General features: G+C 39.4%; 1 protein-coding gene across 24 annotated transcripts in view; it reads left to right on the plus strand.

Moving 5' to 3' along the window:
* The window catches only part of LOC124363252 (NAD kinase-like), a 203,231-nt gene that overhangs the window by 152,674 nt on the left and 29,541 nt on the right, over positions 1-21,016 (plus strand). For 13 of the 24 annotated variants that reach the window (XM_046818441.1, XM_046818443.1, XM_046818444.1 and 10 more), the window contains one exon: positions 6,497-6,580. In XM_046818441.1, coding sequence (XP_046674397.1) covers positions 6,497-6,580 — 84 coding nt within the window. Of the gene's footprint in view, positions 1-3,982; positions 4,148-4,423; positions 5,033-6,496; positions 6,581-14,940; positions 15,591-17,893; positions 18,012-21,016 lie in introns of those variants that run through there. The other 11 variants (XR_006922532.1, XR_006922534.1, XR_006922533.1 and 8 more) reach the window with 4 other exon arrangements.

Consider the following 21,016-nt stretch of genomic DNA (forward strand, 5'->3'; position numbering starts at 1 on the left):
ACATTAGTTGATATTATCACCGGTTATGACGTGACACGCGTGATGTTGATACCAAGGCAGCAGTTAGCAGCAAGTCCGTGACGGTGTCAAGGTCAGTGGCGAGAGTTGATAGGCAAGGTTCTGTGGATAGCTCTGTCGAGATATAGTTCCTCGCTCCTCCGTCAGGTAGCAGTGGCGTGACGTACACGTACCGTGATGTTGCTCTATCAAGGCAGCAGTTAGCAGCAAGTCCGTGACGGGGTCAAGGTCAGTGACGAGAGTCGATAGGCAAGGTTCTGTGGATAGTTCTATCAAGATATAGTTCCTCGCTCCTCAGTCAGGTAGCAGTGGCGTGACGTACACGTACCGTGATGTTGCTCTATCAAGGCAGCAGTTAGCAGCAAGTCCGTGACGGGGTCAAGGTCAGTGGCGAGAGTCGATAGGCAAGGTGCTGTGGATAGTTCTGTCAAGATATAGTTCCTCGCTCCTCAGTCAGGTAGCAGTGGCGTGACGTACACGTACCGTGATGTTGCTCTATCAAGGCAGCAGTTAGCAGCAAGTCCGTGACGGGGTCAAGGTCAGTGGCGAGAGTCGATAGGCAAGGTGCTGTGGATAGTTCTGTCAAGATATAGTTCCTCGCTCCTCAGTCAGGTAGCAGTGGCGTGACGTACACATACTGTGATGTTGCTCTATCAAGGCAGCAGATAGCAGCAAGTCCATGACGGGGTCAAGGTCAGTGGCGAGAGTCGACAGGCAAGGTGCTGTGGATAGTTCTGTCAAGATATAGTTCCTCGCTCCTCAGTCAGGTAGCAGTGGCGTGACGTATACGTACCGTGATGCTGCTCTATCAAGGCAGCAGTTAGCAGCAAGTCCGTGACGGGGAGATCAGACTTTTACATTTTCTAGTATCAATGTGGTGGAGTATGGCGTATTCTGTAGACTAAGTGTGCAAGCCCTTTGGGGGAGAACAGACTTTTACATTGTCTGGTATCAATGTGTTGGAGTATGGCGGATTCTGTAGATTTAGTGTGCAAGCCCTTTGGGGAAGAACATACTTTTATATTGTCTGGTATCAATGTGGTGGAGTATGGCGGATTCTGTAGACTAAGTGTGCAAGCCCTTTGGGGAGAACATACTTTTACATTGTCTGGTATCAATGTGGTGGAGTATGGCGGATTCTGTAGACTAAGTGTGCAAGCCCTTTGGGGGAGAACATACTTTTACATTGTCTGGTATCAATGTGGTGGAGTATGGCGGATTCTGTAGACTAAGTGTGCAAGCCCTTTGGGGGGAGAACAGACTTTTACATTGTCTGGTATCAATGTGGTGGAGTATGGCGGATTCTGTAGACTAAGTGTGCAAGCCCTTTGGGGGAGAACAGACTTTTACATTGTCTGGTATCAATGTGGTGGAGTATGGCGTATTCTGTAGACTAAGTGTGCAAGCCCTTTTAGGGAGAACAGACTTTTACATTGTCTGGTATCAATGTGGTGGAGTATGGCGGATTCTGTAGACTAAGTGTACAAGCCCTTTGGGGGAGAACAGACTTTTACATTGTCTGGTATCAATGTGGTGGAGTATGGCGTATTCTGTAGACTAAGTGTGCAAGCCCTTTTAGGGAGAACAGACTTTTACATTGTCTGGTATCAATGTGGTGGAGTATGGCGGATTCTGTAGACTAAGTGTGCAAGCCCTTTGGGGAGAACATACTTTTACATTGTCTGGTATCAATGTGGTGGAGTATGGCGGATTCTGTAGACTAAAGTGTGCAAGCCCTTTGGGGGAGAACATACTTTTATATTGTCTGGTATCAATGTGGTGGAGTATGGCGGATTCTGTAGACTAAGTGTGCAAGCCCTTTGGGGGAGAACATACTTTTACATTGTCTGGTATCAATGTGGTGGAGTATGGTGGATTCTGTAGACTAAGTGTGCAAGCCCTTTGGGGGAGAACATACTTTTACATTGTCTGGTATCAATGTGGTGGAGTATGGCGGATTCTGTAGACTAAGTGTGCAAGCCCTTTGGGGGAGAACATACTTTTACATTGTCTGGTATCAATGTGGTGGAGTATGGCGTATTCTGTAGACTAAGTGTGCAAGCCCTTTTAGGGAGAACAGACTTTTACATTGTCTGGTATCAATGTGGTGGAGTATGGCGTATTCTGTAGACTAAGTGTACAAGCCCTTTTGGGGGAGAACAGACTTTTACATTGTCTGGTATCAATGTGGTGGAGTATGGCGGATTCTGTAGACTAAGTGTACAAGCCCTTTGGGGGAGAACAGACTTTTACATTGTCTGGTATCAATGTGGTGGAGTATGGCGGATTCTGTAGACTAAGTGTGCAAGCCCTTTGGGGGAGAACAGACTTTTACATTGTGTGGTATCAATGTAGTGGACTACATAGATAAAATATTATGGGGTAAGCCATAAATTATACGGCTGTACTCATGGATACACAATAATAAATTAAATTAGTAACTAGCCTAATCGTTATATCAACTACATTTATTTTTTAGCGTTTTCGGTTAAATAATTAAATCTATCCGGTCTTTCCTACCCTCAAATGCCTCCCATTTACCAATTCTACTCATAGTTACCTAACTCATATCTTAATATGGCATACCTGTGCCTATCCTACCGTTACCTCAACTATCCTCCATATGTCTATTCTTCTCATACCTTAACATACCCGACCCACATGCCAACTTGGCATACCTGTGCCTATCCTACCCTTACCCCAACTGTCCCCCATGTATATATTCTACTCATATCTTAACATACCCAAGCCATATGCCAACTTGGCATACCTGTGCCTATCCTACTCTTACCCCAACTGTCCCCCATGTATATATTCTACTCATATCTCAACATACCCAAGCCATATGCCAACTTGGCATACCTGTGCCTATCCTACTCTTACCCCAACTGTCCCCCATGTATATATTCTACTCATATCTCAACATACCCAAGCCATATGCCAACTTGGCATACCTTTGCCTATCCTACTCTTACCCCAACTGTCCTCCATATATATATTCTACTCATATCTTAACATACCCAAGCCATATGCCAACTTGGCATCATTGTGCCTATCCTACCCTTACCCCAACTGTCCCCCATGTATATATTCTACTCATATCTCAACATACCCAAGCCATATGCCAACTTGGCATACTTGTGCCTATCCTACCCTTACCCCAACAGCTGTCCCCCATGTATATATTCTACTCATATCTCAACATACCCAAGCCATATGCCAACTTGGCATACCTGTGCCTATCCTACCCTTACCCCAACTATCCCCCATGTATATATTCTACTCATATCTTAACATACCCAAGCCATATGCCAACTTGGCATACCTGTGCCTATCCTACCCTTACCCCAACTGTCCCCCATGTATATATTCTACTCATATCTTAACATTTCAATTCTACTCAATCTATTTTTTGAATTGTATACTGTTTTTTTCTCTAAAACTACATTCAATCTATTTTTTTTTTTAATTTTATACTGGTTTTTTTCTCTAAAACTACATAACAGAGACAAGTGTGGGACTTGTTTAATTTAACTTTCTGGTCAGAAATGATTGAATTCGCCCCCTTAATCTACCGTACCGAAATATCGGGAAGATCTCGTTTACATGGTGAGCTTTTTCCGAGTTTGAAATCCAAGTGACATTTTTTTCTAGCCGTAACTTGCTAACGCTTCATTTCCAGACCGATGTTTATATACACTATATGTAGAATGAGCTGCCACAGTCACCGCATACCGGTGAATCACTCCCTATCTCGCCAAAACAAACGTAATTAGTAAAATCATACGGAAATAAATGAATGTGAGACTCTCTCTAAATTAACTAATATGACAAAGATTTACTCTGGCTTATCTCGATCTGCAGTTTGTCTCCGATAACAAATCAGCTGAGTCATCTGACACATTGGCGGAACAGTTGATTGTCTCTGGAACTGTAGTTAGAACAGGGTTCGGGATCGTGGACTTTGGCCAGTCAATATCCAGTAAGCGAGTAGCTGTTGTCGATCTTGACAAGGCTTCCCTATGTGCTGGGTGGTGGTCTATCCTCAGTTCTCCGTGTGCTAGGGCGACATGTATGCCGTGGTCATGAGGTTAGGTTTCCGCGTTCCCACCGCCGCCTCCTGGATCAGGTAAGTACAACTCCACCTTCTGTCTTGCTCCTGCACGGGTGACAGGGTAGAACATCGGTAGAACAATTTGCCTTAAGATGGAGTTACAGTTACACCGGTGCACTTACTTGGTTCGTTCACCTCTTTTCAATCTCAATACTACTTATTATCAATTTAACAAGCTTATAGTCGGTTTGTTAAAATTTAATGTTTAATCGATTAGAATCTCAACAACGAACTGGGATTGAATAACTTGCCAATTCTATTTCATCTTAACTCTATTATTATTTACCTTAGGACAGTTGGACTATGTACTACGTGCAACGGCATTACACTCAAGCGGCATCCGCAGGTCCGCTGCAGACTGGACTGCATTCTGCTGCACAGCTACTTTGCAGCCAGGTATCTAATAATTTATATTTGGTCATTTGGACTATGTACTACGTGCAACGGTATTACACTCAAGCGGCATCCGCAGGTCCGCTGCAGACTGGACTGCATTCTGCTGCACAGCTACTTTGCAGCCAGGTATCTAATAATTTATATTTGGTCATTTGGACTATGTACTACGTACAACGGTATTACACTCAAGCGGCATCCGCAGGTCCGCTGCAGACTGGACTGCATTCTGCTGCACAGCTACTTTGCAGCCAGGTATCTAATAATTTATATTTGGTCATTTGGACTATGTACTACGTACAACGGTATTACACTCAAGCGGCATCCGCAGGTCCGCTGCAGACTGGACTGCATTCTGCTGCACAGCTACTTTGCAGCCAGGTATCTAATAATTTATATTTGGTCATTTGGACTATGTACTACTTACAACGGCATTACACTCAAGCGGCATCCGCAGGTCCGCTGCAGACTGGACTGCATTCTGCTGCACAGCTACTTTGCAGCCAGGTATCTAATAATTTATATTTGGTCATTTGGACTATGTACTACGTACAACGGTATTACACTAAGCGGCACCGTGGCATGTATAATGCTGTTCAGTTCAACTATGTAGTGTCGTCTTAAACCTGGTTAGAATTGTTTGTGCTAAGCCAGTGAACTAAGTCAGTGTACTATGTAGTGTCGTCTTAAACCTGGTTAGAATTGTTTGTGCTAAGCCAGTGAACTAAGTCAGTGTACTATGTAGTGTCGTCTTAAACCTGGTTAGAATTGTTTGTGCTAAGCCAGTGAACTAAGTCAGTGTACTATGTAGTGTCGTCTTAAACCTGGTTAGAATTGTTTGTGCTAAGCCAGTGAACTAAGTCAGTGTACTATGTAGTGTCGTCTTAAACCTGGTTAGAATTGTTTGTGCTAAGCCAGTGAACTAAGTCAGTGTACTATGTAGTGTCGTCTTAAACCTGGTTAGAATTGTTTGTGCTAAGCCAGTGAACTAAGTCAGTGTACTATGTAGTGTCGTCTTAAACCTGGTTAGAATTGTTTGTGCTAAGCCAGTGAACTAAGTCAGTGTACTATGTAGTGTCGTCTTAAACCTGGTTAGAATTGTTTGTGCTAAGCCAGTGAACTAAGTCAGTGTACTATGTAGTGTCGTCTTAAACCTGGTTAGAATTGTTTGTGCTAAGCCAGTGAACTAAGTCAGTGTACTATGATCTTCTCGGATGTGGTTTTAATTCTCTTAAGTATAACTATGAATTATACTATTAAGGTTTGTTAATGAAAGTATTGCAAAAATGTGCAATATCTATCATTAATTAACTTCATACTTGTGCACATTGTAATCACGTAATACGCTGCGTCGCTTAGTGTTTCCAAGCTCTCTATTAAGTGTCACTTACTATCTGGCCTTTACACTTACTCCGGGATTGCTGCTGCAGTAAGTACCCGGAGTACGACGTTGTGTACATTTGTCTGTGTGGTGTTCTCACATGTTTTTGTGTTCCAGGAGAACCCGCTCCCTCAATGCCCCCAGTCCCATACAGCAGTTCGGCCCTTGCTGTACCCGGATTAGGACACTGTGTAAATTTGTCTGTGTGGTGTTCTCACATGTTTTTGTGTTCCAGGAGAACCCGCTCCCTCAATACCCCCAGTCCCATACAGCAGTTCGGTCCTTGCTGTACCCGGATTAGGACACTGTGTAAATTTGTCTGTGTGGTGTTCTCACATGTTTTTGTGTTCCAGGAGAACCCGCTCCCTCAATGCCCCCAGTCCCATACAGCAGTTCGGCCCTTGCTGTACCCGGATTAGGACACTGTGTAAATTTGTCTGTGTGGTGTTCTCACATGTTTTTGTGTTCCAGGAGAACCCGCTCCCTCAATACCCCCAGTCCCATACAGCAGTTCGGTCCTTGCTGTACCCGGATTAGGACACTGTGTAAATTTGTCTGTGTGGTGTTCTCATATGGTTTTTGTTTTCCAGGAGAACCCGCTCCCTCAATGCCCCCAGTCCCATACAGCAGTTCGGCCCTTGCGGCCGGATTATGAAGAATTCGGCTATGGTTATGTAAGTATTCTCCTTTTGTTCTTATCAGTCAATGAGAGTAAATTTAAAATATAATTATACTTATCGTATTTTAGCGCTTCTCTGGCTCTCTAATGTACCTTGGAAGTTGAATCTGTGCCTTAAAATTATGTAAGTTTTTCTCTTGAATGTGACCTAAATGTTTTATCCTTATTCTCGTTGAATAATATTACAATGTAATACGATTATTTTGTGGTGTCAGTTTACAAACGAAGGTGGTACACATTAACACCGTCACTTCAGGTACACATTAACACCGTCACTTCAGGTACACATTAACACCGTCACTTCAGGTACACATTAACATCGTCACTTCAGACCTGGCACCTGGATATTCGTATCTTAATTTATGATAATATTTTCTCAGTTATTCATGGAAATAAATTAAAATAAAAGCTTTTATATTTATCCATACAGAACATATTTACAGTATTAGTATAACATATCGGACACTGCATCATAGCAGCATTATATAAATTAAATGTTTTAGTTAAATTAAAACGGTCATAACAGTAAACTAAATGTTAGCAAGAAAACTAAAGATTTTAATTATGTGCAATTAAACCGACACTGCATTGTTGTTTATTAACATTTATATTCTCACCTCTTTCGGATTAGTTTGGTCCGTGAACACGCCAACACGAGTGAGTGCCACATGGAGTACGGCTATCGACAACGAGACCTCTTTCGGTAAATGTAAGAAGAGATCTTAAAATTCAAAATATTCAAATTCGTAACAGATTTCTCCGAGAAGAATCTTGGTTTTTTATTGATAGTTTTTATCATGCGGAGGAAGCGTTTTCTGCCTTTAAAGACCGTTTGAACTTTTATTTGAACATCATCTGCCCCTGTAAGTCATTCAAAGAGCGATCAGACAAAAAGCACAACACTTGGATTAATCAAAAAATTCTCAATTTAAGAAAAACGTTAAAATGTTATCATTCAATTTACATAAAATCGACAAATGAAGAATTCAAAAATTTCTTTCGAGCATACAAGCTAAATTACCGCAAAGAAATAAAAGCCGCTAAGGCTCGGGATATCGAAAATAGACTAACGAATACTGAACATTGTTCAAAAAGAGCGTGGAATATAATTACAATAATTACAACTCAAACACAAGTCCTAAAACATTTCAAACCTAAGCTTAAAATACACTGTAAAATAACAAAAAATCTGCTTGAAGTGGCAAGTGAGTTTAATAACTTTTTCTCCACGGTTGCTGAGCCGGACCCACAGTTTAATGGGAACAGCAGCGGTTTGATGGGACCAGTCTCGTCCATGGTCCTGTCTCCTGTGAGCGAGGCGGAGTTGGTCCGTATAGTGCGGGAGCTGAAGCTGAAAAAGTCTGGTGACATCAACGGGATGTCTGTGTGGTTACTTAAGCGGTGCTTTAAGCACATTTCAGTACCACTCACAAAACTGATTAACCTGTCGTTCGCCCAAGGCGTCTTCCCGTCCACTTTGAAGACAGCAAAAGTCATTCCAATTTTTAAAAAGGACGATCGTTATGTCGCAAGTAACTATCGTCCTATTTCCATTCTTCCGGTCCTTAGCAAAATTTTCGAAAAAGCCTTCCTTCGACGATTAGAAGATTTCAACAGATTGAGTTCATCAATCCACAATGGAAAGATGATTCAGTATGCTGACATTACGATTCACTGCATTAGATAAAAAAACTAAACCAGATCTTGAAATCAAACTCATGCATTGATCATTTTTTTCAATATCAATTTGAAAACAAATTGTTCAAAAACAAGCGTGATCAATTTCTGTTTTCGGCAACATGAAAACGGAATCCGACCAATTGTGATGGTGGATGAAACCAAAATAGAAGAAGAAGAATCCACCAAGTTTCTTGGGATGCACCTTGATCGAGGGCTGACATGGGACGATCACATTGAGAGTGTCTGTTCAAAGGCTGCTTCTGGCATTTATGTCTTACGCAATTTGGCAAAATTCTATTCATTGGACATTCTGAAGACAGCTTACTTTGGCCTAATACATCCACATTTAGCTTTTGGCCTAAGATTGTGGGGTGGCTGTTCTAGATACAAATTTAATAGAGTGTTTAGAATGCAAAACAAAGCTGTCAGAATCATTTACAAATTAAATCAAAGAGAGTCGTGTAAAGTAGCCTTCGGGGAGCTTGGATTACTGATTTTGCCTAGCCTCTACATTCTCGACGTCGTGCTATACTGCCGATTCAAGTGCGCCTCTCTTCGGGGTAACGACGTACACCAATACGGAACTAGAGGCCGGGACAACTTTCGTATGGCACAGCACAGAACTACTGTTTTGAACGCTTGCCATCTCAGGTTGGTGTAAGGCTAATCAATAGGCTCCCTGAAGAGATCAAACGCGTCAATAACCACAAACAATTTAAATCTCGATTAAAACACTTCTTAGTGTCTAAGGCATTTTACTCAGTTGACGAGTTTGCGATGGGTCGCTGGGATAGTCTTCAGTAACATTAAAAAAAATCCAACTCCCCTTCTGATATTCAAGAAAATTTGGCCACTATCGAGGAAACGGCGACAGGTGTCACGTACCCAAAAAGTAGTTTTTATTTTATATTTACTTATCTATTATTTTTACTCAGAATTAAAATTCTGTTTGTTATTAGATTAGGACTTTTATTTCTATATGACGCTTGCAATACAATTATTGTTAATTGTTTCCTGCAATAAAGAATATTATTATTATTATTGCTATGTTCAGTTGCAATAAATTGTTGAATAAGCAAACGTCGACTGGACAATTGTTACATAACGATGGGCGGCGCCGTGACAAACAAACCATCACTAAAACTAGACAGCACACGGCAAGGAAGACGCGGCTGGGAGGAGCTCGAAATAGTATCGGGGAGTGCGGCACGGCGCGGCGCTCAGTGTGCGGCACCTGTGCGGTCTGTGCGGTCTGTGCGGTGCGCGGCTTGTGTTTGGATCAGTAGAGCCGAATTACGTTTTTGGAGATGTATCGGCGTGATATGTGATATCTTAACAATCGATAATTATCTTCAGCTATTCCATTACTAGAATTGGGGAAATGGTAGGAGGCAGACGTATAACGATGATATCCGTAGTTTGAATGTTCTAAAGTAAATCCACCTGTAATTATGTACGTGTATGATGTGTCAGATTTGTGTTCCGGTAGGAGGCAGACGTATAACGATGATATCCGTAGTTTGAATGTTCTAAAGTAAATCCACCTGTAATTATGTACGTGTATGATGTGTCAGATTTGTGTTCCGGTAGGAGGCAGACGTATAACGATGATATCCGTAGTTTGAATGTTCTAAAGTAAATCCACCTGTAATTATGTACGTGTATGATGTGTCAGATTTGTGTTCCGGTAGGAGGCAGACGTATAACGATGATATCCGTAGTTTGAATGTTCTAAAGTAAATCCACCTGTAATTATGTACGTGTATGATGTGTCAGATTTGTGTTCCGGTAGGAGGCAGACGTATAACGATGATATCCGTAGTTTGAATGTTCTAAAGTAAATCCACCTGTAATTATGTACGTGTATGATGTGTCAGATTTGTGTTCCGGTAGGAGGCAGACGTATAACGATGATATCCGTAGTTTGAATGTTCTAAAGTAAATCCACCTGTAATTATGTACGTGTATGATGTGTCAGATTTGTGTTCCGGTAGGAGGCAGACGTATAACGATGATATCCGTAGTTTGAATGTTCTAAAGTAAATCCACCTGTAATTATGTACGTGTATGATGTGTCAGATTTGTGTTCCACTTGTTTCGGTGACCCATGATCCCAAGAAAGTGGGGTTTCTAACCATAGAATCAAGGATATGCGAGTAGTTCCGTGATCTATAGGATTTACCCAACATCAGATCCATCGTATAACTACTTTCCGTAGTATTTCCAAGTGAATGTTTATATTTATATCGTTATAATTAATTACTTATATTTCCCTAAAAATAATCAAATCTTACAAAATGACTATTCTTTAAACAAGCACTAAAATTTAGTTGTAATTACATTAAAAAATGTTTTAAAATGAAAAACGTTCATTTCTATAAAACATAACAGAATTTGAAACCACGAAGAATTACTTGTAAGTCACCATTATATGTCCTTTTGGTAAAAGTGAGGGTTTGAATCTCTCTTATAAATATTTCAATTGAGTATTGTTTCACTATATACTCGTGTAATGTAACATATAAGTAAACATCTATAATTATTAATTAATGCATATAAATTACTCGATTGTACGATTCCTCGTTCATAATACAATATTGCTGGGATAAAACCTTCGTCTGTGTTTACATGAAACTAGGTGATGATAAGTGTTTATCGTGACCTACAGTAACTGTGTCTTTCTCACTGAGAGTTTTCTTCAGGTAACGGACTGGCGAGTTCTGTATATAGATCATCCTATTCCGACTCATCTGTACATTCTTCTGTAACCTTCGTCTGTGTTTACATGAAACTAGGTGATGATAAGTGTTTATCGTGACCTACAGTAACTGTGTCTTTCTCACTGAGAGTTTTCTTCAGGTAACGGACTGGCGAGTTCTGTATATAGATCATCCTATTCCGACTCATCTGTACATTCTTCTGTAGCCTTCGTCTGTGTTTACATGAAACTAGGTGATGATAAGTGTTTATCGTGACCTACAGTAACTGTGTCTTTCTCACTGAGAGTTTTCTTCAGGTAACGGACTGGCGAGTTCTGTATATAGATCATCCTATTCCGACTCATCTGTACATTCTTCTGTAACCTTCGTCTGTGTTTACATGAAACTAGGTGATGATAAGTGTTTATCGTGACCTACAGTAACTGTGTCTTTCTCACTGAGAGTTTTCTTCAGGTAACGGACTGGCGAGTTCTGTATATAGATCATCCTATTCCGACTCATCTGTACATTCTTCTGTAGCCTTCGTCTGTGTTTACATGAAACTAGGTGATGATAAGTGTTTATCGTGACCTACAGTAACTGTGTCTTTCTCACTGAGAGTTTTCTTCAGGTAACGGACTGGCGAGTTCTGTATATAGATCATCCTATTCCGACTCATCTGTACATTCTTCTGTAGCCTTCGTCTGTGTTTACATGAAACTAGGTGATGATAAGTGTTTATCGTGACCTACAGTAACTGTAAACAGTTCTGTATATAGATCATCCTATTCCGACTCATCTGTACATTCTTCTGTAGCCTTCGTCTGTGTTTACATGAAACTAGGTGATGATAAGTGTTTATCGTGACCTACAGTAACTGTGTCTTTCTCACTGAGAGTTTTCTTCAGGTAACGGACTGGCGAGTTCTGTATATAGATCATCCTATTCCGACTCATCTGTACATTCTTCTGTAACCTTCGTCTGTGTTTACATGAAACTAGGTGATGATAAGTGTTTATCGTGACCTACAGTAACTGTGTCTTTCTCACTGAGAGTTTTCTTCAGGTAACGGACTGGCGAGTTCTGTATATAGAACATCCTATTCCGACTCATCTGTACATTCTTCTGTAACCTTCGTCTGTGTTTACATGAAACTAGGTGATGATAAGTGTTTATCGTGACCTACAGTAACTGTGTCTTTCTCACTGAGAGTTTTCTTCAGGTAACGGACTGGCGAGTTCTGTATATAGATCATCCTATTCCGACTCATCTGTACATTCTTCTGTAGCCTTCGTCTGTGTTTACATGAAACTAGGTGATGATAAGTGTTTATCGTGACCTACAGTAACTGTGTCTTTCTCACTGAGAGTTTTCTTCAGGTAACGGACTGGCGAGTTCTGTATATAGATCATCCTATTCCGACTCATCTGTACATTCTTCTGTAGCCTTCGTCTGTGTTTACATGAAACTAGGTGATGATAAGTGTTTATCGTGACCTACAGTAACTGTGTCTTTCTCACTGAGAGTTTTCTTCAGGTAACGGACTGGCGAGTTCTGTATATAGATCATCCTATTCCGACTCATCTGTACATTCTTCTGTAGCCTTCGTCTGTGTTTACATGAAACTAGGTGATGATAAGTGTTTATCGTGACCTACAGTAACTGTGTCTTTCTCACTGAGAGTTTTCTTCAGGTAACGGACTGGCGAGTTCTGTATATAGATCATCCTATTCCGACTCATCTGTACATTCTTCTGTAACCTTCGTCTGTGTTTACATGAAACTAGGTGATGATAAGTGTTTATCGTGACCTACAGTAACTGTGTCTTTCTCACTGAGAGTTTTCTTCAGGTAACGGACTGGCGAGTTCTGTATATAGATCATCCTATTCCGACTCATCTGTACATTCTTCTGTAGCCTTCGTCTGTGTTTACATGAAACTAGGTGATGATAAGTGTTTATCGTGACCTACAGTAACTGTGTCTTTCTCACTGAGAGTTTTCTTCAGGTAACGGACTGGCGAGTTCTGTATATAGATCATCCTATTCCGACTCATCTGTACATTCTTCTGTAGCCTTCGTCTGTGTTTACATGAAACTAGGTGATGATAAGTGTTTATCGTGACCTACAGTAACTGTGTCTTTCTCACTGAGAGTTTTCTTCAGGTAACGGACTGGCGAGTTCTGTATATAGATCATCCTATTCCGACTCATCTGTACATTCTTCTGTAGCCTTCGTCTGTGTTTACATGAAACTAGGTGATGATAAGTGTTTATCGTGACCTACAGTAACTGTGTCTTTCTCACTGAGAGTTTTCTTCAGGTAACGGACTGGCGAGTTCTGTATATAGATCATCCTATTCCGACTCATCTGTACATTCTTCTGTAACCTTCGTCTGTGTTTACATGAAACTAGGTGATGAAAGAGTTTACGTGGCCTCCTAATTACAATGGCGTGTTTCCTCCACCACTCTTCCTTATTGTTACCCGGCCCTGCTCTTGGGTACTAATTTGCGTCAGCCGTGATCACCTTTACTAAGACCCTCGTATCATTATATTTCCCCACTTTTCTATTGATGATAGATACTCCAAGCACGTTCTACGTGATCCATGTCGCACATGTATGATTGTCTATACGTCCTTACTTTTTATTAATGTTTAAAGATTTATACGAAACAAACAAATTAGTTGAGGTCTTTTACCATATTTTGATGGTTAAATTCGTTAAATCCTGTGCCTCTGACGCCATGCTAGGTTGTGTTGGCGGCCTGACGGCTTGCGGGGGTTGTAAGGAACGTTATCCGTAACTAAGCCAGTTTCAGGAGGTAGCAGGAGAAGAAGTTATTTTCTCCTCCAGTTGTCACAACTGTTGTATTCGTTTGGCCATGGTAATATCCAGTAAATATATTGAACATATGTTGAAATCCCAACAACACAAGCAATAATAATTTTGTCATCCTCTCTATCGGTAGTAATCTTCATTTTACAACCTTCTTTTTTAATGGGTTGGACTGGACCACACTTTCATAAATATTTTGTATTGTCAAACGTGAGCTTTCTTATTGTTCACTTCTTCCTTCACTCTCCAGTTAACGGTATTGGACGTACAGTTAATATTCTCCTCTTGTTTACATAACTTCAACTTACTACCGATGTCATGACTTCCATTATGGTTTTTTTTTTCATGTAAAGCTGATCATTTCCTTCATTATGGGGAGTAGAACTTTTGAGGATGAACTTGTCTATATTTCTAAATGCGCATTTTTTAACTATTACATTTCGATTATCTGTACCTTTCCAGAGACTAACATATTCTCGGACTTTCACTAAATATCAAAATGACTTTTTTGATAAGTGATAAATTTGAAATAATTGGCTCTTAGTGAAAACTTGATATTTTAAAGAATTAATATTAACCATATTATACAGGATGTTCATAAAAAGGGTTGAACATTTTACTATGTAGCCTAATTGTAGATAGGAATGAGAAAGTAGGACCGTAAGAAATTGTGATTATTTCAACGGGTCTTTTGTGTTAATTAACACCAAACTTCCTTTCGTCTATTCTATCTATTATATCAATCAAGCCAATAACCGCAGCTGTGGTTACAGCCAGTGAGTGTGGAGGAAATGCTTGTGGCAGTGCTTGTACTCACTAACCTCCTGTACGCACGTCTAGCGAGTGTGAGCCCCAGTACAGCTATTATATCAATCAAGACAATAACCGCAGCTGTGGTTACAGTCAGTGACTGTGGAGGAAATGCTGGTGGCAGTGCTTGTACTCACTAACCTCCTGTTCGCTGCGTCTAGCGAGTGTGAGTCCCAGTACAGCTATTATATTAATCAAGACAATAACCGCAGCTGTGGTTACAGCCAGTGACTGTGGAGGAAATGCTGGTGGCAGTGCTTGTACTCACTAACCTCCTGTACGTACGTCTAGCGAGTGTGAGCCCCAGTACAGCTATTATATCAATCAAGACAATAACCGCAGCTGTGGTTACAGTCAGTGACTGTGGAGGAAATGCTGGTGGCAGTGCTTGTACTCACTAACCTCCTGTTCGCTGCGTCTAGCGAGTGTGAGCCCCAGTACAGCTATTATATCAATCAAGACAATAACCGCAGCTGTGGTTACAGCCAGTGACTGTGGAGGAAATGCTGGTGGCAGTGCTTGTACTCACTAACCTCCTGTTCGCTGCGTCTAGCGAGTGTGAGTCCCAGTACAGCTATTATATCAATCAAGACAATAACCGCAGCTGTGGTTACAGCCAGTGACTGTGGAGGAAATGCTGGTGGCAGTGCTTGTACTCACTAACCTCCTGTTCGCTGCGTCTAGCGAGTGTGAGTCCCAGTACAGCTATTATATCAATCAAGACAATAACCGCAGCTGTGGTTACAGCCAGTGACTGTGGAGGAAATGCTGGTGGCAGTGCTTGTACTCACTAACCTCCTGTTCGCTGCGTCTAGCGAGTGTGAGTCCCAGTACAGCTATTATATCAATCAAGACAATAACCGCAGCTGTGGTTACAGCCAGTGACTGTGGAGGAAATGCTGGTGGCAGTGCTTGTACTCACTAACCTCCTGTTCGCTGCGTCTAGCGAGTGTGAGTCCCAATGCCCTCGTTTCACCAGGTAGTCTTTCTACTGGGTGTGATTGCATGTCTTGGGGTTTTACGTCATCTCCATGTTTTCGGGGTGAAATTTGTGTTATACAAAGTTTCATTTAGATTTATGGTGGCTTTTAGACATTTAGTGCATTAAATATCCTTTTAATCCTCTTATTTCTGTTTGTGCCTGTTGGGTGGCTTAGTGACTGACAGTCTGGCACTGCCATAGTTCTCCTAGCGTTATCTATTGGTTTGGAATCAGGAGTAAAATGATTCACTTTATTTAATATGACAGAGACATGAATATTTGTTGTTTGTTATTTGTTGTTTCAGTTAACACTGTTATATACTGTATTGAGTAATGAGATACGGGAAATATCTAAAGTAAACTAAATTTAAAATATTAAAACCTAAATAACTTGAAAACCAACCGTTTTTTAATGGCCGCCATTTTGAAAATACACATAATTTTTTTTACAACTTATGTTCATGTTTATAATATTTGTGCCAAGTTTCAACAAAATCGGTAAACCCGTATTAAAAATAAAATTAATTGTATGTAAAAAACAAAATGGCCGATCTAAGGTAAACGAAGCAAGATAGGACTATACATTATATAACATTTTTCGTTCAGTTTGACCTCCTGAACAATTTGGTGAAGTTTGGTCCTGTAATTTTTGGACACCCAGTATATATATATATATATATATATATATATATATATATATATATATATATATATATATATATATATACTGGGGTATATACACTTCTGCAGCTCTGGTGTAATTTTATTCCGCCTCACGGAGTTTGTATCACTGCGTCTGATAATCCAAGTTGTGATTTTCTTAATCCTACTAAACGTCAAGCCGAAACTCACCAAGGACTTGTGCACTGGGATATGGGCCTCGATACGTGTGAATATAATATGTATATATATATATATATATATATATATATATATATATATATTCAGAACTTTTTCTGCGTACCTGATTTGAAATTACTACTTAAAGTGCCTGAAAGTTGATAATTCTTTGTGGAATGATCAACATAGACATCTTCCGTTTTTCTTGTCCATTTTGTCCAAGGGGACCAACAAAAACTCGATTGGACCACAAACGAAAGCAAAGATGTGTAAGAATACAGATAGAAGATGGATGGTTACCACAATACTGGCTCATGTTTAATACGCCTGATCGACCATCACAAACGAAAGCAAAGATGTGTAAGAATACAGATAGAAGATGAATGGTTACCACAATACTGGCTCATGTTTAATACGCCTGATCGACCACCACAAACGAAAGCAAAGATGTGTAAGAATACAGATAGAAGATGGATGGTTACCACAATACTGGCTCATGTTTAATACGCCTGATCGACCACCACAAACGAAAGCAAAGATGTGTAAGAATACAGATAGAAGATGGATGGTTACCACAATACTGGCTCATGTTTAATACGCCTGATCGACCATCACAAACGAAAGCAAAGATGTGTAAGAATACAGATAGAAGATGAATGGTTACCACAATACTGGCTCATGTTTAATACGCCTGATCGACCACCACAAACGAAAGCAAAGATGTGTAAGAATACAGATAGATGGATGGTTACCACAATACTGGCTCATGTTTAATACGCTTGTTTTAATACGCATCGACCATCACAAACGAAAGCAAAGATGTGTAAGAATACAGATAGAAGATGAATGGTTACCACAATACTGGCTCATGTTTAATACGCCTGATCGACCACCACAAACGAAAGCAAAGATGTGTAAGAATACAGATAGAAGATGAATGGTTACCACAATACTGGCTCATGTTTAATACGCCTGAACCCTGCGCAGCCTCTGCAGCTCTGGTGTAATTTTATTCCGCCTAAAGGAGTTTGTATCACTGCGTCTGATAATCCAAGTTGTGATTCTCTTAATCCTACTAAACGTCAAGCCGAAACTCACCAAGGACTTGTGCACTGGGATATGGGCCTCGATACGTGTTTTGTATTATAATTAGGTTTAAATTAAATTGCTTGTAATTTTCGTAATAAGTTTAAACTGTTTAATAGTTTTAATCTCCAGTTTTTTATTTATCAGGAGTAGGCCAACATATTTGTTTTGTGTGAACGTTAAACCGGCACATCTTGTCCAAGGTCGAACCATATGAGTCTTTGGAAAGTAAATCATAAAATTGAAAGCAGATTTGATATTTAGGTGTGTGCGTACCGACAGATGTATTCACTTCCTTAGCTAACCACAAACACCACATATTTACCTAGGAGACTTGAGATAAGCGGACACGCAGTCAGTAATCACTAATCAGTGAGCTATATCGATTGTATGATAAGTGACACAAGTGCCAGTCATGTACGGGGCCTAGAGCTAGACAGTAGGCTAGGCAGGCATTAGTGGCAGCATGCGTTACGTCAGTTTCATACGAGGGTAAATCTGTTTTTGTCATTTATTTGTTGCAGGATTTATTTAAGTTGTGTTTACATGAATTCCTTACTATTTTAAAATTGTTAAATTAGATTTTCTACTTTTGTACTTTTCATACCTCGGTAAGAGACAATGTTTGTACAAGACCGATTAAGTGTGGATGGAGTGTGTTGTGTGTTGTGGTTGCTGTATCAAGAGGTTAAGGTGCTTGTGAGATCTGTCACATGAGTGGTTCTCAACATGAGGATGTGGAAAAGAAATTCTGAAGTGTGTGATGAGTTATTTTTGAAAATATTGAACATTACACCAGGTTATTTAAACCAATTCTGTAAGACAAAAATGTTTTGTCAAAGGTGATAACAATTTTATTTGATATCATACCTCAAGAGGCGTGTTAAATTTCGTACCGTACATTTGAGTTAAATTGGGATTTTTTTAAGCTCGTGTTAAATCTCTGTTTGGGAAATGTTATGACAATAAGCATAATATACGAATTTGAGTCATTGTAGTATAAAGGATGGTTATCGTTAAGTGTGATTGGTATATTTGCTTATTTTTAATTTGTCTTGTTAACTGCAAATGGAACTAAATTTTATTTGGATTTTATATGATTGTTTTTATTTTAATGTTATTATCGGTGTGAGTTATATTTTTAGTAATAGTAACAAAATGTTAGCGTTGATTTATTACTTTGTATTAACATTTATTGCACCACTTTTATAAACTCTATAAATAGATTCAGTATCATTATCTGTATCAGAGAACAGTTGAAGTGGTTCCATGACAATCTAAACTATTGTACTCGTAGGCTATAGGCTGTTGTTGATACCAGTTCACCCAAGCGTACTGATGGCAATATATATGGCGCATTACCACACAATTTTTGAAAAGATTCTATGGTAAGATAGTATGTGTTCGGATTAATATGGACAGTGTCTGAAGCCACCCTGTAGTTTATTTGTTACATTTTATTTTTAGTTAAGTTCGGCTTTATGTTTAGCTAGTGATTTATTGTAATGGAACTCAAAAACAGTTATACACCAAAGGAAGTTATATGCCTTCAAATAATTTACAATTTAATGTCATAATCTTAGAATTATTACTTAAAAATTCTTATAAGTTTATAATTAGTTCACATGCAAAAGGCATCCACCTAGGGTGGTGAGTGCTACACTTGATTTACAGTTCAATTTCATTATGTTATATTCAATACGGCAAAATATAACAAATTTCAATTTTCGTTTTTTTTATATTTTAATATTCTAGAGAGTTTGTTGCAAAAATTATTACAATCTGATATCGGGAAATATTTTAATTTAATTTTTTTAAGTATACTACATATCGGACATTTTAGATAACCAGGGAAACTGAGGTATTTATTATAGTACTACTATTTTATCTTGCCATGCAATGATTTAGCTTTATGAGTTGGTAGATCTGATTTGTTTGCAAAATAGCAGAACATTTTACAGCTGTTGTTAGTTAGCAGAAATAAGTGTGTTTTGTTTACACTGAACTTTCGTGTGTTGGTTGTTGGTTGAATAAGGTGTTATTTGTTTGAAGTGTACGCTATATTTTTATAATGCCTAGAAGTACATGTGTCTTTAAGAAAAGGAAAAGTGAATTTTGCAAAAAGAGAGTGAGTGTAGAATCTAACAGTAGTTGCAATGATGATGATTTAGAAGTTGGGTTAGAAGAAAATGAAATGAGAACTGCTAGGCCTATTATGATCCTGATGATGTTTTCAGTGCCTCTAAAATTAAGCTAGGTAATATTTCAGAAAACTATAACAATATAACTAATACAGAGCCTTCCTTAGTGAATGAAATAATTAATTTCATCCATTTGATGAAAATAATTTCTAAAATAGCAGTGTGCAAAAAATGTAAAGAATCCATAGTAGATTTTAAAATAAAGAATCGCTTTGGCCTGTTCTTTTCAGGACACTTTTCATCTACAGGGTGTAAAGAAAAAAACATTAGCTTGATACAAACATTTTTCTGCTTTACCAAATTGACTGTTGCCATATACAGATAGAAGCAAGAACATACTTCACAGAATGGTATCACTGCAACATCTGTGGATATCGGTAAGGTAATTAACACAGAAATACTGTCAAAGCACAGGTGTAAAGACAGGAAAATTGGACAACTTCTAGTGATAAGTGCAGTGTAAACTATCTGGGAGTAACTATCTGCGATATTCCATCAGTCATTGCCAGCTTATAACGTTCGATATGTTGAATACAGCCTTATAGCAGTGAGTATACAGTGAAGAAATTAGAGTGCATTGAACACGTGCAGATCCCGTATAAAGAATTTGAAACTGAAAGAGGGAAAAGCCAAACAAACTGACGGAAAAACTACGGGTGGTCAGAATAGACTGACTGAAGCTGCCATATCATCTATTCAAAAATACTATGGTCTAACAATATGTAGAAATACTAGTAATGTGAGAGAGATGCAGCAAGGAGTATGGGGAGAATCCCATCACTTATTGTCAAGCAACGCCGATCCTCAACACAGGCTTTGCCCAAAAGGAAGCGATAGTTGTAGTAAGTACCAAAAGGCCATGGCTTCAAATGAACCGTATGACCACTCAAAACATTTCCATCTCTCTCCAGTCATCATGAGTAAGATAAAACCTATTTTTACAGACCTGAGTTCACCTGACTTGCTTATAAAATGTTGCCATGGTAGATTGCAGAATCCAAATGTGTCTGTGAACCAAATAAGTTTGACTTGCCTCCCAAAAACTGTCTTCGTACACATATATATTCTAACTAGGTGTGTATGATGCCTTAAATTCCTTCAATAAAAGAAATATTGTAAGATACATGGTTTTTAAACCACCTAGGAATGATAGTTGCACATAACTTTAGTGAAGCAATGAAAAACATGGATATTACTCGCTTACAAGAAGTCCAGCGCATAGTTTCTAATGTAGCCTAAAAAGCTAGGCAAGCTCGGACAAGTGCTAAAAGATAGCTGGAAGTCCGGTGGGAAGAG

This window comes from Homalodisca vitripennis, chromosome 5 (assembly GCF_021130785.1).
Source record: "Homalodisca vitripennis isolate AUS2020 chromosome 5, UT_GWSS_2.1, whole genome shotgun sequence".
NCBI classification, from domain to species: domain Eukaryota; kingdom Metazoa; phylum Arthropoda; class Insecta; order Hemiptera; family Cicadellidae; genus Homalodisca; species Homalodisca vitripennis.